This window comes from Macaca mulatta, chromosome 17, assembly GCF_049350105.2.
Source record: "Macaca mulatta isolate MMU2019108-1 chromosome 17, T2T-MMU8v2.0, whole genome shotgun sequence".
In the NCBI taxonomy this organism is placed as follows: Eukaryota; Metazoa; Chordata; class Mammalia; order Primates; family Cercopithecidae; genus Macaca; species Macaca mulatta.
The window spans coordinates 4,798,917-4,821,215 of record NC_133422.1 but is presented as its reverse complement, the minus strand read 5'-3'; the positions used below and the strand labels follow the sequence as shown (position 1 = coordinate 4,821,215).

Sequence of the window (22,299 nt, the reverse complement as noted above, 5' to 3'; positions counted from 1 at the left end):
AAAACCTATGTCATTCCTTCTAATCATCACCATCACGGCAGACACAACTAAATCAATTGGTGTCACCAAGCCAGGTTGAAAGCAATTCCACCCTGGGTGCTCTTTGATGTTAATTGTTATAGAGAGATTCAAGAAGAGAAATATAGAAGAGGAGAAAAACATATACTGAAATCAGTTTCTTGGTCATCAAGCTAAAATTCTCCGTCTGGAGGATATGGAAATGTACCTTTCTGTACTGAGTACTTCAGTAAGGCCTAATTACACCCTCCTATCCACAAATTAAAACGAGGTGCTAATTAAGAAAACACTGAAGAATATACCATGATATTGGTTCCCATCATAGCTTAAACTTCAGGAAGCTTAACACACATAGCATTAATACGATGCAGTACATCCTGACAGGTTGATTGCAAGTGGTTATTGTGGTAATTTCTATAAAAGCTGGCATTTACTCTCTTGTGCAGGTATGGGGGATGATTCTGTCTCCCTCCCCCCTTATTTTTAACGAGAAAATCCTATTTAATGGCATTTCACTAGAGAAACTATTCTAGAAATGAGCCACTGGAAAGTTCAAAACTACAGGTATACGATAATTTTATTTAGATTCTGCATTTGTAGAAATAATCTTATCAGTGTTTTTTTCTTTTAAGTGTATGAAGCTCTGCAGCCTGGCAGCAGTGCTGCGTGAGACTCGGGATTCTGTAGCTTTGGCCTGCATCAGGGGGTCTTCACTCTGGCTACAACTTCAGAAGTACACAGTTTGCAAGTTTTAACTAGTTTGTACTGAAATGCGTGACTCAAATGTTGAGCACCATTTCAGAAATACTTTGAAACTTTCCACTGAAAAACAGGTAATAAGGAGCATAAACATTTTCAGAGCAAACGGAAACTTCTTTTTTTACAAACTGACTTAGAAAATGACTCAATTGTTAAAGTAAAAAGCTACTTTCACATTTCGACTCATGATCTGAATTTCTATGATTTAGTATTTCTGCAGGAGATCCTTTTTCTCTTTCATATTTTTCTCCAGCAAAAAGAAACAAAACAAGCTAAAAACATTCTGGGAAAAACTGAACATAAACTAGCACCAAGATGACTCACAGAAGGCACATGGATTCTCTTCACATCACACGAAAAAGCCAGAGAAGATGGCTGCTGTGTGTCTGCCCTAGGCATACTATTTAGGAAATATCATAAAACACTAGCTGTCACAGCAGGGCAGATGTCCCTATAACAACATGTTCAATTCATTAGAAAAATATTTTTTGAAAGCACACATAATATCATATTTAAAAATCTTTCCAACTCTAATTTTGTGATTCAAATTCTTGAACGTTTTTGTCAGAGAGAAATGAATGAGAACCCAGAGGAACATGGAAACTTACATTCTCTGTGGTACAAAGAGCACAGGCAGCTGAATAAAACGGAGGCTCGATAACCAGATGTTCATACATTAAAAAATGAATCTTCCTATTACACACAAGAACAACTAAACATGGTGCAGATACCTAAATGTAAGAGCTAAAATGATAAAACTTTCAGAAAATAACACAGGAGAAAATCTTTGTAATCTTAGAGTTCTTAGATCTACAGAAAACTACAAAAATTTGGTAACTGAATTTTCATCAAAACTAGACTTTGACTCTTTAAAAAATATTATAAAATTGGGCTGAGAGAGGTGGCTCATGCCTGCAATCCCAGCACTTTGGGAGGCCAAGGCAGGCAGACCGCTTGAGCTCAAGAGTTCGAGCCCAGCCCGGGCAGCATGGCAAAACAATACAATTAACCAGGCATGGTGGTGTGTGTCTGTAGTCCCAGTTACTGGGTCGGGGTGGTGCTGAGGCAGGAGGATTGCTTGACCTTGGGAGGCTGAGGCTGCAGCAAGCTGTGACTGCACCATTGTACTCCAGCCTGGGCAAGAGAGTGAGACCCTGTCTCAAAAAAGAAAAGTATTAAAAAATTTAAAAGACAAGCCAGATTGTGAGAAAATACTTGCAATTCGTATTAATTTGATGTGTCAACTTGATTGGGTGCAAGAATCCCCAGAAAGCTGATAAAGCATTATTTCTGGGTGTGTTTGCGAGGGTGTTTCCAGAAAAGACTGGCGTTGGAATCAGTCATCAGTAGAGTAAGTAAAGAAGATTTGCCCTCAAGGATGTGGGTAGACATCTACAATCCCTTGAGGGGTCAAATAGGACCAAAAGGCCAGGCATCCCCTCCTCTCCTGGCAGACATCCACCTTCTCCTGCCCAGGAACACCAAATCTCCTGGTTCTTGGGCCTTCGGACTCCATGACTCACACCAGCACTCCACCGCACCACCTTGTCCTCGGCTTTCCAAGCTCACGCTGAACCACACGTCCGGCTTCCTGGTTCTCCAGGCTGCAGATGGCAGATCTTGGTATTTGGCCTTAGTCGCACCAGCTGATTTTCATATGTATCCTATTGGTTCTCGTCCTCTAGAGAACCCTGAATAATCATATTATCTGATAAAGGACAGGTAGCCAGGAAATATAAAGAAACCTTAACTGCTCAATAAGAGGATGACAAAGAATGCAATGAAATGATGAGCAAAAGATCTGAATGGGCACTTCGCTAAATCAGATCACGTGAATGGCTAATAACCCCACGAAACGATGTTCAACATCATTAGTCATTAGGGAAATGCTAATGAAAGCTAAAATGAAATACCACTCTGCACCCACTGGAATAGCTAGAATACTGACAATCCCAAGTACTGGCAAGGATGAGGAGAAACTGGAACCCTTACACGGTGCTGCTGAGAATCTAAAATGGTGCAGTCATTTTGGAAAGCAGCTTGGCAGCTGCTCAGACAGTTTAACACAGAGTTGTCACAGGACCTAGCAATTCTACCCCTAGGCATCCACCCAAGAGAAAGGAAGCATATTTCCACCCAAGAACTTGTATGTAAGTATTCACAGCAGCATTACTTGTAAGAGTGAAAAGGCAGAAACAACCCGTCTCCATCGACAAATGAATGGATAACAAAGTACGGTCTAGAGAGCCACGCACTGGAATATTACGCAGCCTTAACAAGGAAGGAAGCACCGATCATGCTCCGTGGACAAACCTTGAAAACAAGGTTCTGCTCAGTGAAAGAAGCCGGTCACAAAAGACCACATATTACAGGATTCTATTTCTATGAAACGTCCAGAAAAGTAAAATCATAGACACAAAACACAGATCCGAGGCAGGGGCTAGGAACAGAAAGTGACTGTAAACGGCACAAGGCTTCTTTCTGGGGTGGTGAAAATGTGTTAAAATTAGTCTGTGGTCAGACTGGATTAAGAAAATGTGGCACATATACACCATGGAATACCATGCAGCCATAAAAAAGGATGAGTTCGTGTCCTTTGTAGGGATGTGGATGAAGCTGGAAACCATCATTCTCAGCAAACTATCACAAGAACAGAAAACCAAACACCGCATGTTCTCGCTCATAGGTGGGAATTGAACAATGAGAACACTTGGACACAGGAAGGGGGACATCACACACCGGAGCCTGTTGTGGGGAGTGGGGAGGGAGGAGGGATAGCATCAGGAGATATACCTAATGTAAATGACAAGTTAATGGGTGCAGCACACCAACATGGCACATGTATACATATGTAACAAACCTGCACGTTGTGCACATGTACCCTAGAACTTAAAGTATAATAATAATAATAATAATAATAATAATAAAGAAATGAATCCAAAAAAAAAAAAAAAGGAAAAAAAATTAGTCTGTGGTGATGGCTGCAGAGCTCCATAAACATATAAAAATCACCGAATTGTTTGCTTAGTAAAAGGTGTAGACACAAAGCCCATCAGCTGTGGCCTGGTCTTGGGTGGGAGCAGGGACTGACTGTAAAAGGCATGGGGAAGCCTTCTGAGGGGAGCCAAGTGTTCTTTAGCTGGACGGTGGTGGTGGCTGCATACTCTACATTTTCCAAAAACCATCAAACCGCATACCTACAACCGGGGAGTTGATGTTGTGCAAATCAGAGTTCTCTACAGAGCTGGTCTGATTAACCTCAGCCACGGAACGTCCCTCTGTGTCCCTGCTCTGACAATGTCACTGGCTTTCCACCACTTACAGGGTAAAGTCCAAATTCACAGCTGTAAGCGAGGCTCTTCCTAATGATGTCCGGACCTACCTGCTTAACCTTACCTCCCTCCTCTCCACCCAGCCACCCTGTACAGAAGTTCTGCAAGCCATCTGCAGCTCCCTGACCAAACAGATGCATCACTTTGCTAGAAACTCATATGCAAAGCCCCGTGCTAAGTCCACACATCACCTCAGCTAATCTTCACAACAGTCCCATGCGGTCAGGATGCTCATCACCCACAGTTTACAGGTGAGGAAAATGAGATTTAGAAAAGGTCGAGAACTAGTAAGCAGCAGAGCTGAGCTCAGGGGTGGGCATCCACCTCCTGTTCCACACTCCTCCCGCCAGCCTGGAAGTCCAGTGCCCTTCTGCAACTGCTGCCCGAAGCGCTAAAGACCCCACTCCACTGTCCCCAGTTCTGCCACTTTCCAGCCTGGGTTCTTAATTCTGCCGCCTTTGGGGCTCCTGTGGCACTTAGTGCATTCGCATGAGGAGCCCTTCCCACTACGTCATAATGACCTGCACACATTCCTGTCACCAGCTGGACTCCGAACCCATTAGAGCACAGACAGCGTCTTTTTGTTGCACCCTCTTCTGTTCACATAGCAGGTGTTGAGTGGTGAGGCACATGACGATTCCTTGTGCACTGATTGAATTCTGCTTAATGATTCCGTCTGAACTTGGATTATTCCTTTGTATCAAACCACGTTACATTACTTCCTGCTCTCTCCAATCACAGAATATCTCTGCACACATGTGCAACCTACTGTACACCTCAGTGAAATGCCCCTGTCCTCTCTATAATCATCTGTAGAAATCCTCCTTCTTCAGATCAGATTCAGTCACCCTTATGAAGCCTTCCTTGATTTGGTACATGGGTGAACACTGCAAGTCCTCTGAAACCCATAGCATTTTGCTTTTACCACTTTTATGGAATTTAAGCCATCAAGTTCTCCTATGTTTTTGGTGTATCTGGGCACAGGTACAACCTCCTTGGCATCACCACATTCCCTATAGAGTCATACCTAACTGGTCTCTTATATCTGACATGTGTTCAACAAATTTGGTTGGGTACGTGGTTGCATTAAAATATACATGTTGGATTATGCAGGAAATTAACTCTTATGCTTTTTTTTTTTTAAGTAGCATGATGTTAAATTAACTGTTTGAAGAATTTCTCCATCCCCTGTAAGATTGTAACAGTGTTATACTGAAAAAGAGCTCTGTAAAGAACCTACCTGAACGTCCCTGTCTTAAAAAGCCATGCCAATCTAGGATGGAAAAACCATCTAAGCAGCAATAACCACACAGTGGCAGTCAGTGTCAAAGGGTGGGCTAAGTGTTTAACATCCATAATTTCATTGGCTCTTACCATCCCCAGGGGCAGATGAAGTTACTCCGTATCCTACCCTTGAGAAGACCCGTGCCAGGAGAAGTTCAACAGTTTGCCCCGGTTGCCAGGGATCTTTTAATAAGAGAGCCAGGGTCCCAACTCAACTAGTAACATGTGCCAGGAGACTGCAGCTTACCAGAGCTCCCTGGAGAGGGGTCCAACTGGTTGTCATTTAAGAGTTTTTTCCATGGCATATTTAGCACTACATGAAACACTCACTCTGCTGCCTGACTTTCCATTCACTAAGGAAGCGGTTTCTCCTTGTAAGCTGGTAGGAGAAGCAGCATGAACGCTCCAAACTCCTAGGCAACACCTTCAAAAGGCAAAGGGCAGTACTATCAACAAGTAAATGTAACCTGTAACTTAGAACAGGTCACAAGCTTAAGGACTTGTTCAACAAACCGCTGCTCTTAAAGCTGACCACTAGGTGGCAGGAGCGTAGCATGCTTTGTAAATTAAAGCGGCAGGACATTTTCCCAGCTCTTTTTCACAGCAATACACACACAATCTTGTTAAACTGCTTAAAATTTTTCAACGATTATTTTGTTATTTTTAGGGTAGTATGATATAAATAAGTGGTTCGAAATAGAAATTATTCTCCCTATCGAAAAGTACAATATTTTAAATAACACCATAATACATTTACAACCTTTTCATATTCAATAACAGTTTAAATTTGCTTTAATCCTGTAAGTAGAACCATACACTGTTAATGAGCTGAATAAACAAATATACTGTATATTGAAATATAGTAAAGACCGAAATTTAATTTTGTAATGCTATAAAATAGACAAAAACTGCTTTTAACTCATGAAGGTTGGAATCCTTGCGTTTCACACTTTTTCTATTTGTTTCCCTTAGTTTGTATTTTGTTTCTCAAAGCCAAAATAAAAAAGGTTTCAGGTTCTACTTCACAAGCACTTCTCTACAAGTAACACCGAACATTCTCAATGTGTAAGATGCAATGTATAAGTTATGGGTAAAGCCATAACTGTACTTTCTCTTTTTGACATATATGTTAAAGAGTACAGGCTGAGTGCAGTGGCTCACGCCTATAATCCCAGCACTTTGGGAGACCCAGGCAGGCGAAACACGAGGTCAGGAGATTGAGACCATCCTGACTAACATGGTGAAACCCTGCCTCTACTAAAAAAATAGAAAAAATCAGCCGGGCATGGTGGCAGGCACCTGTAGTCCCAGCTACTCGGGAGGCTGAGGCAGGAGAATGGCGTGAACCTGGGAGGCAGAGCTTGCAGTGAGCCGAGATCGCTCCACTGCACTCCAGCCTGAGCGACAGAGTGAGACTCTGTCTCAAAAAAAAAAAAAAAAAAAAAAAAGAGTACAAGAGAGGTGAGAGAGGTGAAACCCTAGCTCTACAAAAAATACAAAAAAATTAGTTGGGCATGGTGGCGAGTGCCTGTAATCCTAGCTACTGGGGAGGCTGAGGCAGGAGAATCACTTGAACCTGGCAGATGGAGGTTGCAGTGAGCTGGGATGCACCGCTGCACTCCAGTCTGGCGACAGAGTGAGTGAAACTCCGCCTGGAGAAAATAAATAAAAGTACAAGAGGAAGCTTTATGTGCTATGTAAGAATTTTGAGGCTGGGCGTGGTGGCTCACGTCTATAATCCCAGCACTTTTGAAGAATGAGGTGAGTGAATCACTTGAGGCCAGGAGCTTGAGACCAGCCTGACCAACATGGCAAAACCCTGTCTCTACTAAAAATACAAAAATTAACCAGGCATGTTAGTACATGTTTGTAATCTCAGCTACTTGGGAGGCCGAGACGTGAGAATTGCTTAAACTCAGGAGGCGAAGGTTGCAGTGAGCCGAGATCACACCACTGCAGCACTCCAGCCTGGGTAACTGAATGAGACTCTGTCTCAAAAAAAAAAAAAAAAAAAAAAAAAAAGAATTTTGAAGAAATGAATGCAACTGAAAAATGTGATAATATCTGGAGGCAAATCTGTAGAATTATCAACATGTGTGCACCTTTAATAAATTGAATTTCAATATAATTGTTCTGCTTTCTATCTTTGGTGATCTTCTGTGGGTAGAAATTAAATTTGATATAACTAAGAATAGCAAATATACATATAAAACCATAAAATGGTCAAAATCACCCTGGCAAGTAACTACACACTAGTTCACACATATTCACTTAACAGGTTCTCAGGAATAAAATATTTCAATGATTTTTTAAAAAATAATTTTGTCAAGCAGAATATAAAATCGAATCTTTAACATAAAAAACCCTCCAGACATATACAAATCCTTTTTTAGTGAGGGGAGGTTCACCAACTACGAGGGGGGCAGGCAGGCTGTTTAGTGGAAGGAATGTTACCCTTCATCTCACCCAGGAATGAGTGAAGTTTGGTCAGTTGTACAAACTGGAGTCGGCAGAACTGGAATTCCTCCCTAAATCTGGCAACTACTCCTGTGTCCTTACCACTGCTCCACAGGCTCAAATATGCGAATGAACAGACAGTTCTCAATATTCAAGACCTCTCAACTAAACTGGTGAGCTCTCCACAGGAATCTCGGGTAACAGACAAAGTGCAGTCTCACTTCTCTGGCTGCCCAGGGAACCTCCAGACTAATCTCGATCTGAAAGCACTCTGTAAAAGTCCTACTTTCTAGGTCTTTCTACAAAGGTTCTACTAACCAGGTCTGTCTGTATAGCAATGGTCAAGATGGACAGTGCAGAGGCGGTCCTGGCTTCTGAGTTTGCAAACTTGGCTATGCAATCATTTATCTGTAGGCACTAAGACAAAACTGAGGTCCTCCCCAGGGATGGGTGGGAAGGAGCATTTGCTAGGAGATTATTCTCTACAGCCAGCACCAATCTATACCTGCAAATCAATCTAGAAATGTCTGTGAAGAATAATCTGCAACATATACACATGAATGCATTTCCCCATCTTCCAGCTATGTAAGGTAATATTACTGAGTGCTTTATAAAGTGAAAATTATAAAGCTGTCCGGATGTTCGACAGAATATGAAAAAACCTGCTGTTGTAACCTTGACAGCTATTAGCTGAGTCAATTCATGAGGTGCTTATGATCTACTCTAAAATACGTACAATCATTCAAAAGCTGACAGGTACCAAACTGCATGTTCCTAATTAATTCCCAGGAAATTAAACAGACCTAGTGATGGTGGTGGGAGGTGGACAGGTACCTAGGTGGGAAGAGGTGGGTCCCCAGTGAAATCCGACCTTCAAGCCAGGGACAGCCTGAAGCCTCAGGGCACAGATGCCAGTTCCAGGTGAAGTCAGCGACCTGGAGTGAGAGCTTCCTTGATGCCTTTCAACCAATCAAGTGCTGCTTTTCCAGGCCTACCCATGGACCAGTCGGCATGCACTTCCTCCATTCTGAGCCCATAAGATCCCCAGACTCAGCCACTCACTGGGACTACCTGCCTGCAGAGAGGAGCAACCCACTCCAGGTTTCCTATCCGCTGAGAGCTGTTCGGTCACCCAATAAAGCTCTTTTCAGCCTTGCTCACCCTCCATTTGTCCGCATAACTTCATTTTTCCTGGATGTGGGACCTGCCCAACAGTGGGAGCCAAAGGGGCTGTAACACTTTCCTGGATGGCTCGCCGAGCTGCAGGTGGGAGTTAAAGGGGCTGTAACACATTCCTGGCCAGCTCACCGAGCTACAGGTGGTCATATGCTCCTGGACTGCAGGTGTGAAGAGTGGCAACCCTTCTGGGGACCCAAACCTTGGGACTCCCTCAACCAAAGCTGTAACACTATAATCCTCCCACTTTCCACCAGCACCAGGCAGCTGCCACATGCAAAAGGAAGGGTGGGGCTAGACCAGCCCAAGAGCTGCATGCTGGAGTGGGGCAGTGGGATTAAAGGAGCTGTAACACAGTGGGGTGAAACATGTTCCCCAGAAACACGGCCCCTGCTTGCTGTAATGCAGGTGATGAGAAGAGTTGTGGCCCTTCCGGGAGCCCAGATCAGAACCAGGCTATGACATGCTGTAACACCCTCTTTGGGGCTCTGCAATTCCTGGTATCTCTGAGATTTCACTTGTCACCACGTTCCCGTTGTCCACAAGCTGATGCCTGCAGCAGAAGCCAGCTGCAGTACGTCTGTTCCAGCCACAGCCTTGCATGGAGCCAGCACCTGGAGCTGCCTGCCCTGCTGCAATAGCGGACATGCCTGGCTGTGTGCAGAGGCTGGACTCCATGCTCACTCACTCACACACCCCTTGCTGCTCCATCCCTGGTTTGCCCTTGGCAGGCATAGGATCTGGGCTGGCAGTGCAAGCCTAACGCAGCCTGCTGGGCAGAATGGGTGGGATGAGGCTAACGGGCATGAGCAAAACTCAAGCAGAAGCACTGCCAGTCACAGAGGTTTCCAGCTGGTCAAGTGACACCCAAAGATGCCGTAATATTAGGAGAGGTAATAGTCTCTTAACAGAAAGAATTTCACTTATATGTACTTTGTGGGAAAGGTTACAGAAACAGCTTAAAATATAAAGAAGAAAGATACGAGTCAGAACTGCATGGAGCAGAACACAGTTTGTTCACAACTTACTTTTTCCCCCAGAATCTAGTACCTGGTACATGTTCAATAAACATCTTTTGAATAAAAGGTGTGGCAAATGTCATCTCAATGAGTGTCATACATTGTCAATTTTATTTCAAAGGAGATAGAGATTACTTCTGAACTTGGTAAACAGCAACTTGACAACTCCCATTCCCACTAATACTGTAAGGGCAACAAGGTCAGCAGAGGGCCACTGACCATGACAAGTTAGGGACCCAGGGCAACACCTGTGCAGCATGGGAACCTCCAGGTGAGGCCAGAATGCCCCTGTACAAGCTCCCTTCCCGCAGCAGGGTCGCCCACATGAGGGACCTTACCACTGCCCTTACCTCCTCCTCCTCTTCTTCTGGGCTGGCTGCCCCACCGGTGTTCACCAAAAGGTCCTTGCTGCCCTCAACACCACGTGTGGCTTCCAAAGGATCCTGCAAGGACACAGGCCCTGGCTCTCTCCGAGCAGACCCTTCTGCCCTTCCTTCACCCTCCTCCGAACTCACGGATGGGGCACTGTGATTGCTGTGACACTTGGCACTTCCTGCCCCGGGGCTCTGAGGGCTCTGGGGCTTGGGTGTGGTGGGCCTTAGAGGGGTGGGAGGCTGCTCAGGGTCAAATGTGAACTGGCTGCCAGCGTTTGGGTCACAGGAGTCTTTGCTCAACACATCCTGGACAATCGGGCTTGGCGAGGAGCTGCCAGCGCAAGCACTGTCGCTTTCCACCGCCCAGGAACTTTTGGCTTCAAGAGGAAATACGGCGGCGTCAGCGTCTACGTGGGGCCCCTTACAGGTGGCCGAGCCGAAACCAGCGGCCACGGTGCAGGCTGCAGTGGTACCATGCATGAGCGCCCCGCCCCGCCTGCTGTCCCGCTCAGTGCTCCTGGAGACGCGGCGGGAGTAGTCGTCATGCAGCCGGCTGTGTGCCTGGAGTCTCAGGCCGGCCTCACCAGGGGACGGGACCCCACTCCTGGGACTCTCCCTCCTCCAGGCGGCCTCAGTCACATTGCTCACAAGTTTGAAGACTCTGTCAAAGTCCTTGGCCCTTATCGGGCTCCTCCAGCGTTTGGTCCTTCCTGACCCAGGCTTTTGGGAGTCAGTGGAGGAACTGCTTAGGGTCCTCTGTGGCACCTGTGCGTCATGCGCCGTCCTGAGGTCCGCCAGATTGGAGGTGGACTTCCGCTTAAAGGAGCTCTTCTTCAGAAAGGCAAGATTGTCAGTGCTCTTGCTCCTCCTGTAGCCCATGCTGTTGTTTTCTGGATCCCTCACGAGAATCTCACACATGGGGGGCACCTGGCCAGTGGCTGCCGTGGGTGTCGCATGGTTCTGGGGCGCATCCAGCAGGCAGATGCGGCCCAGGCCGTAGGCTCTGCGGAGGCTGCGGGAGCGGTGTGTGCTCCGCTGGAAGGGATCGTCCGTGTCCTCGAGGTCGGAGCCATCCAGTGTGCCCCCCTCTGCTGGCCTGAGGGTACCACATGCTGGTCCCGGTGCTGAAGGGGGGCCCCTGCCTGCCTGGGCTCCTGGGACAGCGCCATTCAGGATGGGCTTTCCCAGGCCGTGCTCCAAAGCCTCTCCCTTGGAACAGGCATTTGACCCCTCTCGGCTCTGAATTCCTTTCAGGACTGAGGACTTCAGTTTCTTAAAGGATCCCATTTTCCGGAAGGAGGCGAGGGTGTTCCATGTGGAGGAGCTGCCCACCAGCACCATGGAGCGGGGCCGCTCGGGGTGGGCACTCGTCCTCTTCCGACTGGTGGAAAAGAGGCGCACAAGCTTGGCTGGGCTGAGTCTGGCTTCCTGGGTGTCTGTGTCGCCACCAGGGCTGCAGCCACAGACTCCGTTTCCACACGCAAGTGAGGTCACCATCTTGGGATCTTTCAGGTCCGAGCCTGGACAGGGGTCTGCGGGGCCTGGCCCGAGGCCGTTCGGGGCAGTGGTCATGTTCTCCGGGCAGGGTGACCAGGGCCGCACAGCAGCCTGGGTCATGGCCACGGGCACTGCCGAGTCCGCAGACCGCAGCTCCAGGCCTTCATCTCCAGGAATGCCGTCCTGGCACTCACACCTGCCTTGCACATCGGGCTCCTGGGTGACCACGGCCTGCAGCGGAAGACAAAGCGGGTGGTTTAGCCATTTCCCTCGCAGCAGCCCCTCTGCTCACAGAACAAGAGGCACGCTCCAGCACAGGGCTGGCCAGATGAAAGCTACCGCAAACTCAGTTACAACTGTACATTTCCCCTCCATTCACTTCATAAGTTGAAGGAAAGATGCAAATATACATCCCTGGACAGAGAAGGGTAATTATGGACTGTGCCGTGGACATGAACTCACTGGAACCTGTGTAGGTGAGACTAGGAAAAAACTGTTGGAATGAAAATATCTAGGTATCATTCAACGCTATCTTTTCTTCTTATGTGAAATGGAAAAAAACATTAGGAAATACCAAAAGAAAACCTCACAACAATTTCAAAAGGTGTGATGTTAAAATGCCAGCCTGTGTTGAATCCAACACACCGAATACTCAAACCAAGTGCTGACACACGCAGGAACAAGTGTGAGCCCCACATGCTGGCAGCTGCCTCCTGTCCAGGAGGGCTGAGATGCTCAAACAGTAACTGAGAGCCGCACAGGGCCACCGGGACAGAGGTGGGAAGGACTCGGCCAGGACATGCCAGCAGCCTCTGAGAAGGAAACACATTGGTAGGGGTCTTTTTCCAACTGGTCATAGAGTAGAGAGAAGTGAGGATGCTGCTGAAGTATGTTAGAAATTCAGGGTTGGGTGCAGTGGCTCACGCCTGTAATCCTAACACTTTGGGGGTCCGAGGCACATGGATCACCTGAGGTCAGACGTTCGAGACCAGCCTGGCCAACATGGTGAAACCTTATCTCTACTAAAAATACAAAAATCAGCCGGGCGTGGCGACGTGCCCCTCTAATCCCAGCTACTCGGGAGGCTGAAGCAGGAGAATCGCTTGAACCCGGGAGACAGGTTGCAGTGAGCCGAGATTGTGCCACTGCACTCCAGCCTGGGCGACAGAGTGAGACAGACTCCTTCTCAAAAAAAAAAAAAAAAAAATCAGAAGAATTCAAATTAAACAAATTCAGCATCCTTTTCCTCTTCCCACGTGCCCTGACAACCACACACTCCTGCACCCACACCCACCGCACACATCCACTTCCACACCTTCCCCCCCATGCCTGTATCCGTATCTTTACTCGCACACACCTGTGTCCATACCTTGCCACACACTGCATTCATGCCCTTCCCCACATACCTGCGTCCATACTTTTCACCCCACACCTGTGTCCATGCCTTCCCCATCATGCACACCTGTGTCCAAGCCCTTCTCACATACCTGTGTCCATGCTCTTCACCCCACACCTGTGTCCATGCCCTTCCCCCACACCTGTGTCTATGCCCTTCCCCCCACACCTGTGTCCATGCCCTTCCCCCCACACCCATGTCCATGCCCTTCACCCCACATCTGTGTCCATGCCTTCCCCATCATGCACACCTGTATCCATGCCCTTCGCCCCACACCTGTGTCCATGCCCTTCGCCCCATACCTGTGTCCATGCCCTTCCCCCAACACCTGTGTCCATGCCCTTCCCCCTACACCCATGTCCATGCCCTTCGCCCCACACCTGCGTCCATGCCTTCCCCATTATGCACACCTGGGTCCATGCCCTTCACCCTACACCTGGGTCCATGGCCTTCCCCTGAAAAATGAAAATGCTGCTCCCCCTTAACCTTTCCCATCAGGCCAAGATCTGCTCAGTCTTCAAGTGATAGCTTACATGTCTCAGTCCCCCGTTCTCAACAAATAATTACTGGACGAATGAACGATAGATTATGAAAATAACCATAAAAGACTATCAACTTTTCAGTACTTACTATATGTCAGGCCTCTGCACTAAGGTCTTGGAAAACATAACGTCACTGAGGACCCATAGGAACCTAAGAGGTCACAGAATGACTTGCATTTTGCAGACAACCAGATGGATACTGGAGCAGGTTAGGTCATTTGCCTGGGAGTCCTGCAGCTGTCCCCACAAAGCCCACACTCTTCTCCACTGCAGTAAACTAATGAACCGAGACAGAGGCACAGTGGCCATCTGCACCCCACACATCTCACTCCAATTCCTGGGCCTCACGACCCTGACTGCAAATAAATCCCAAAAATCTGTAGACATCAGTCAAGGCCACAGAGGCCAAAGGCAAGAGAGGAATAAGAGGAGGACACTGTTTAAAGATGAGAGCAGATCTCGATTTAGCTCACCCCTATGAAGTGCAGAATCTGCCCCATGCAAACAGAAACATCTCTCTTCTGCTCCTACGCCCCAGGTTCTTGATGGGTTCCGTTTTTATTTGCCCCGACATCATTTCCAGTGAGAAGGGATTCCCAGGGACAGCCATAGTTAAAGGGTCAAAGAGTTGATTCCATCCAGGACAAGGGAGGCTACGATGACTCAGACCATCAGCCAATTCCATTCATCAGAAGACCGATGGGCTACTTACTACATGCCCTCTGCAGTTCAGTGTTCTCATGGAGGAATCAGAGGGCCAGAGGAGCTGTGGGTTACATTTGAATGAGCCACATAAGCAGAGGCTTGAATCATCTCTGCAGTGAGACTGGGTATGAAGCCTGTAACCAGCTGCAAAGTAAGTTCAACATTTGGTATCACCTATGCGCCTTCATGTGCTCTAGAAGGGACAGGGAATTCCGTTGTTTCAGCATCTCAGAATCGTGATAGGAATGAGATTGTTTAATCAAAAGGTCAAGTCCAGTTCGTGGGCACTGACGTTAAGTCGTAATCATGGTCTTATCATGACTCGCATTGACTACAGAAGAGAAGGCATGATGCCTGCCTTGTAATTCAGGGGATTAGACAGCTTCCTGGCACCACCAGAGGGCGCTACGAGACCTGTTATAACCAAGGAGGAAACAAGGGCCCAAGACATGGGACTTGGCCTAAACTGGGTGCTGTCATATGGCTCCTGAGTCAGTCATTTCAGTGGTCTGCACTTCATTGCTGTCTACAGAATAAGAGGTACCAAGATTTATGCATATACCCACTTCACGAGCATCTACTGGGTGCAAGTGTCTGTGCGGGTCCCACGAGGAATTCGAGGCCGTGAGAAGGTAATCCCCCATTCTAGATAAGAAACTGGCAAGAGCAAAGCAACAGTCAACAACACCCAGTACAACTGGGAGGCAGTAAATTTGGGGGACCAGGTGTCTGACTGACCCAGGAATGAGGGGTATCTCAGGATATGGGACTTCCAGGGTTGAAGCCAACAAAGTTCCTAGCAAATGGGGATAACTGCTCACTCTACAGTAAGTAGAACAGTGTCTCTGGAAGGACAGCTCAGTGTGATAAATTAGTAAAATCAAGGTGAAAGTGGGTTTAGAAAAGCCTACACATCCCTAGTCTAATAATACCTCATCATTCTTTGAGATGAACTGCAGGTGCCTCCTTACCCAGGAATTCCTTCCTGAGCTCCCTGGAACGAATGAAATCCCTTCCTCTGTGCTTCCACAAGCCTTCAGGCATCTCATCAAATTGTTTTTACCAAAATGGATTATAATGATAGCTTTATAGAGCTGCCTTCAAACAAGAGTGTGCACTCTCTGAGGGTAAGAATGGTGTGCTTTGCACACTTAGATTATTTAACTTCAACGTGAAATCACATCAGTTATCCTGTCTTGTCTAATCCATACCAAGGTAAGAAGTCGTTACAAGCCACTATGTTTTTATAGAGTGAAGAAGTTGAAATTTTCTAACACTCAGAACTTAATTTCCAGGATTTAGATTTCATAAAACACATGCAAAAAATTGGGGTTTCTAATTGGGACAATACGCTTTTTAAAAGACCAGGGACTTAGTATTTTGTTCATGAGCTGAACAACGTGATTGTTGTGTGCTGCTAAGAGTGAAACTGAGTATCATGGAAAAAAAGGCTTTTCCTGGAATTTCTGAGTAACATAGCAAGTTGCATTATTTAGAACTAATACTTTGACCTCTATTAACTAACAAGGGTTGCAATTCAATTAGTGGTTTTGTAGCAAGTCTTATAAATTGTGGGAACTCTGTCAGAGATATGAAAGAAACAGAACTAAGAATTTCAGATGGGAATATTGTGAAATCCACTGTCTACAAGCTGGATTCTAGGGTGTATGAACTTTAGAATGCAATTTTTTTTGTTTTTAGTGATAATGAGAATTCTCCCCCAAAACAACAAAAAACAAACAAACTTTTGACTGGTAATTTTAAAGTAAAAACTTAAATTCGAAATTCAGGAATATAGAACAGATTAAATGTACCAACAAGTCGAAAGGTTTTATAATATACTCATCATGTACATCAGCAGTGGCCAATATTCTGGCTTTCTTGGGCCACACTGGAAGAAGAATTGTCTTGGCCACACATAAAACACACTAACACAACTGCTGATGAGCCAAAAAAAAAAAAAAATCGCAAAAGAAAATCTCACAATGTTTTAACAAAGTTTATGAATTTGTGTTGGGCCACATTCAAAGCTTCCCCAGGCCACATGCAGCCTGTGGCCCACTGGTTAGAGCAGCTTGATTTACATAACAAACTGACACTGAAAGAAAACACATTGAAATCGAAAATGCTGAAGGGGTGAGCACAGACCCTTAAATCACAGCTGCACAGAATGTGGCCCTGGGGAACATCTGACCCCTATTCACGACAGTGAGGATGCTACGGCACAGTGAGGCTGAGGAGCTTACGACCATTGCTGTAATGACAGCACAGCAGGGTGGAAATCGGAGGGTCCACCCCAGCACTGCTACCTCCAGGCCAGAACCTGGGGGTCAGGCTAGACCCTCTTCCTTCCCTGCAGATTACAACAGGTCTAAGCAACTCTACTGCATGCCCACCCGCCCTCTGTCAGCGTGGTGGCCGGTGCCTCATTCCTAGGCTGCATTACCTTCCACCTGGATGACTGTGGTCTGGCTCACTGCCCACCCATCCTTCACTCTGCTGCCAGAGTCCTTTCCACACTGCAGATGGGCTGTGTCACTGAACCCAGGGTCACTGGCTGCCTGTGGACTTTGAGAGATGTCGAATGTCCCATGCCCAATACGGGACGCCTTTCCCTCTAGCAGGGCTGAGCTATTTGTCATGATCCCCACACCATCATGACTTTGCGAGTTTCCTTGTCTGCTCTCAGGCTGTTTCTCCAGCCATTGTTGTCTCTCTGTGTTTTGGGAACCACAATTCCCAGGTTCCTGACAAATGGCTTCTGTCCAGGTTTGGCAGCGGGCAGTGGTGGTGGGAGGTGACTCAAGGGCTGGGAAAGGGAGTTGCCACAGTATTTCATGGGCATGTGCAGCAGCTGTTGTGTCTCTGTGGCTCCAGCCCTGCTGGGAAGCTCCTCCTTCCCAGGTCCGAGGTCCTGCGGGCGGGCGGCACCAGCTCGCAGCTCCAGCAACACGCCCTCTTGTTTACCACTCCAGCCCCAGGGGCTGGTAGCAACTTCCTGCTATTGCACTGTCTTGTCTTTTGTTTTTCAGCTGTATATAAATAGCCCCTGTATTAGATTCTTTGTTTGAAATACCTGGAGACACTTCTCTAGCGTTTCCCACACTGACCTGTCATTCTGCTTTCCTCGTCTGGCTTCTACACTAACCTCTCCGAGGAGCATGAAAAGTTCTCTAAATGCAGAAGCCGTGTCTTATTTCACTGTGTTCTCAGCATGTGTCTGTTGAATGACTGAAGGGGCTGCTGGCTTTGCACGTCTCAGGTCTGACACCCCAACATCTGGGCCAGATGGTTCTTTGTTGTGGAAGCTGACCTGTGTTTTGTAGGAGGTCTAGCAGCAACCGTGGCCACTGATGCTATTAGGAAGAAGAATTGTAATAAAAAGAGAAGAGTGCTGAAAACCGTGAATGTGCCACCAATTCGTTTCAGAATAGTTTTTCTGAAACTACTGGAAAGCAATTTTAAGAGATTCAATCTTGCTATGTTGCCTGGGGTGGCCTCAAATTCTTAGACTCAAGTGATCCTCTCACCTCATCCTCCAAGTAGCTGGGATAACAGGTACATACGATGGCCAGTTAAAACCACTGAAATTTATCATTTCCTTTTCTTTCCTTTTTTTTCTTTTTCTTGTTTTTTGGTTTTGTTTTGAGACAGAGTCTTGCTCTGTCATCCAGGCTGGAGTACAGTGGCGTAACTTCAGCACACTGCAACCTCGCCCCCAGGCTGAAGTGATCCTCCCCTCAGCCTCCCAGGTAGCTGAGATTGCAGGCATGTGCCACTACACCCCACTAATTTTTGTACCTTTAGTAGAGACGGGGTTTCACCATGTTGGCCAGGTTGGTCTCAAACTCCTGATCTCAAATGGTCCTCCCACCTTGGCCTCCCAAAGTGTTAGGATTACAGGCATGAGCCACCGTGCCCGGCCATAATTTACAACATTTGTAAAGAGAAAGCATCCAAGGTTCTAATTTCAGAGATGAAGTTATTCCCCAGGCCTAATGCCAGACACTGTCCTTCCTCTTCCCAGCCCCAATATACACACCTTAGTAAAGGAAAGAAGCCCCCTTACCCTTGGATCTGGTACCCTCAGGATCTCTGTGTGTAAGGAGTAGGTAAGATGCTTCAAAAGAAAATCTGTAGCTCTGGCGTCACTTAAGTATTCGATCATTGAAGTTCAATGTTCAATTGAAAGTATATGGAGAAATGTAACTGGAATAAGCATATCTTTGGGAAAGGTGTCAATTTCATAAAAGCGTGTGATTGTCTTGGCTTGCCTTATGGGGGTTACTGGGCTAAACTACATTCCTGTGGGTGAGAATGGTGTTTCCCCAGTAGGGATGTATGTTTGCTTTGTCAATCCTCTGGGGTGATGGGGTGTAGAAAACGAGGATTTGCAAAGGCAGGTCTTAGACTACAAAGGCAAATCTTCCTTCTGTGTCTAAAGCTGCAGGTCGGGCTGGTGTAGTGAGAGATGAAAGGGCAGGTAGGTCTGAGCCTGTGCGAAAGATGCTGGCATCCTCCACAATGCCCCTCCCTGTGTCCCCAACCTCTGCACCGTGACAGCCTCTGAGTTCCTCTTCCTCCAATCTCACGGCAACTTTGGAAGGCTCCAGGGGAGCTGTTGCCGGCCACAGCCCTCAGCCCTGAAGACGGCCCTGCGTCTTGCCTTCCTGCAGCCATGGCCTGTCCAGCACCTTTCTGGTGGTAAACAAGATTGCAGCAGTAACCACCGAGTTCCCGGTTAGGACTACCTCATGCCTGCAACCCATGCCAAAACTGATGTCACCCCGAGACTGCACCTCCCCCACGTGTACCATTCAGAGCAGTGAAAGTTTTCCAGATGGATGGCCCCAGTCCTGAAGGCGTCGTGAAGGTCACTGGAGCAAATACAGTGTCTCTGCTTGGCAGAGGCAGACCGGCCCGAATCTGGAGCTGCGTGTCTCTGGGTTCCCAGGCTCACACACCCAACAGTGCAGTCAGCACAGAATACCCCGAAAGGGAATGATGCAGCTTTTATATCCACGGCTTAATCAGACATACTTAATAACTGTGTGTAACAGCACATACGTGTGTTGTATTTCATTTTTGCTGCATTTATTTTAATGCTCATTTTTTTTTGTTTTTGCATAAAATGTGTTTCCAGGCAGAGCCCCAATTTATAGCTTTGCATTCTGAGGAAATGAGATTAATTTTTAACTCAGTTTCCACCCAGGAGCCTGGCAGGTCTTCATGGAGGGGATGTCCCCACAGACCATTCTGCCACCGCTGAGGACACAGGCCCAGAAATGGCCCTTTCTCTGTACCGTGCAATCAAGTATCTCATCCTCTCAAATCAGTTTGACACATTAAAGCAGTTGCTGAAATGCCTTCTGCTTCTAATTTAAACTGTCTTCTAATTGAACTGACATTTGGATACTGTTTCCTTGCAGGCCCTCCCTGCCTCTTGGCACACATCTCCTCAGTTAGGACACGCACGACAGTCATGTGATACGATGCCACCAATGAACCAAGCCAGAGGTGATCAGCTACTATTCCTGAACAGGGATCCCTGGAGCACACACCCCATCTCTCAGAGGCGATCTGTGAGACTTTGTTAGAGGTGGAGGTTCTCATTGCCAGCGCGTCCTCTCGAACACAACCAACACACAGAATTCAGGAATACTCTGCTGTAATATCCCACAGACATGGCTCCTTTGACACAGAGCTTAATAATGTTTCAAATATGTCAGATGCTCAGTGGGGACTGAAATGACAGCAAGGACTATATTCTGATTGTTGCGAGAAGTTCAAAACCAGCTGAGTTTAGCTGCTAGGAAAACGAAAGAATCGCTAATACTTAAACATGTTGAATCTCAAAAAGCAAAGTGGAGATGTAAGGTGAGACAAAGGTTACCGTTACAAGGCAGAAGCAAATGGGAGGTGGAGTCCCCAGGCAACTAAGGAGGGGAACGGATGTGCTGCTGAGAGCACAGATGCAGAGAACCCAGTGACAACCGGATAACACTAGGGAGCATGTCCCTCTGAGCAAGACTGAGGGACAGGTGAAGGGGAGGAAGGGGAGGAAGGGCAGCAGCTGAGGCTAAGAATTTTGGGTCAGGGTTCTTTGCTTTGAATTGCTTTGTTATGTGACCTGGGCTAGTCACACAACATCCCTGAACTCAGCTTTCTCCATGGGATCCTGAAACTTCTTTTAGAGCAGTTTCTTTTACTTTTAGAGAAGCAAATGCATTGTAAAGAGAATATTGTCATCAAAATATTAATTATTCTCATGGCACGACACCTTTCTTGGTAACGTGTAAGGCTGATAGTTACAGGTCATTGCTAATAGGAAATGGTACTCTGGGTCAAAACGTCTAGATCCAAAGAAGTGAAGTACTCTGTTGGAAAGTCAGTGGATTTCAGTTTATCGTACATGCATCTGGCCTCAGGCAAAAGTGCCCGTGGAGGCGCAGAAGATGCACCACACGTGCAAGTGGCTGCTTTGGGGTTGATCTGCTCTGTGATTCTCAGACGGAGGCACTGCCTACTCCCTGCGTCATCCTGCCAGCTCAAAGGTCAAGGCCAGAGGGAAGTCATGTTCCACCAGGCTCAGTCAGAGCCCGGCCAAGGTCACCTGAATGCGGATCTGGAGAAGGTGATCGCTTTTCCCAAACGATGCCTCTGAAACCAAACATATATAAAATGCCATTATTTCATGTAAAAATTAGCTCTATCTTTTCTCCATGAGTATGGATAATACATGCCTCCAGACTCTTCAACCCAAGATAATAAATACCGGAATGCAAAATGTTCTTCAAAATGCTGAACAAGTGGTATTCTAAATGTCAATTTTTGAGTCACTTGTTCAGACTTGTAGACACATTTTTTCCTGTAAGATTCTCGTGTCATCTTCCCCATCCCACTTAATTTATAATGTAAATAAATTGTTAAAAATATCAATGGGATGGCTATATTAAAGTGGTTCATTAGTAATATACTAAAGTAAATGAAGTCATACTTCTACGGAAAGATGAACCTCATCTGTGACTTAGAAGCTTGAATGACAGCAGAATGAGACAAAGGACAGAGAGAAGGGTGTTGTCCTCTTTCTAGGATAAGAAAGATCCTGGCCGGGCACGGTGGCTCACATCTCTAATCCCAGTACTTTGGGAGGCCGAGGCGGGTGGATTACAAGGTCGGGAGTTTGAGACCAGCCTGGCCGATATGGTGAAACCCTGTCTCTACTAAAAATACAAGAATTAGCCGGGTGTGGTGGTACGTGCCCGTAGTCCCAGCTACTCATGAGGCTGAGGCAAAAGAATCGCTTGAACCCAGGAGGTGGAGGTTGCAGTGAGCCAAGATTGTGCCACTGCGCTCCAGCCTGGGTTTCAGAGCCGGACTCCATCTCAAAACAAAAGCAAACAAAAAAAGACCCTTTGCAGTGTTCTGAAGTGGGTGCTGTGTCTCTGGCATCCTGTGACTCTTCTCGCTATGATCGTCGTCTCTGAGCTGCTGTCACCCTCTCATCCCCACAATGTGCCTTAATACAGACAGTCACTTCGGCCTCCTGATCATCTTCCTCCGACTTCTCCGTGCAGGAGTCTGTCCTTGGTGCTGTGGACATGGACTGACCCAAGCAGACCAGCATGTAGGTGTCGTCACTGTAACTCCCTCTGCTGCGACGTGCTATTGTACCTAAGATCAGGCCTGCTCCACGGTCAGCTCCTCTAGACCACCGGTCACACCTATCCTCTGCCACGT

The 22,299-nt window shown here is 46.9% G+C and overlaps 1 protein-coding gene across 4 annotated transcripts in view; it reads right to left on the bottom strand.

Annotated features, from left to right (window-relative positions):
- SPATA13 (spermatogenesis associated 13) overlaps window positions 1-22,299 on the bottom strand; it is a 153,092-nt gene that overhangs the window by 76,302 nt on the left and 54,491 nt on the right. For all 4 annotated transcript variants that reach the window (XM_028837286.2, XM_077974273.1, XM_077974272.1 and 1 more), the window contains exon 2: window positions 10,396-12,147. In XM_028837286.2, coding sequence (XP_028693119.2) covers window positions 10,396-12,036 — 1,641 coding nt within the window. In that variant the 5' untranslated portion in view covers window positions 12,037-12,147. The remainder of the gene's footprint in view (window positions 1-10,395; window positions 12,148-22,299) is intronic.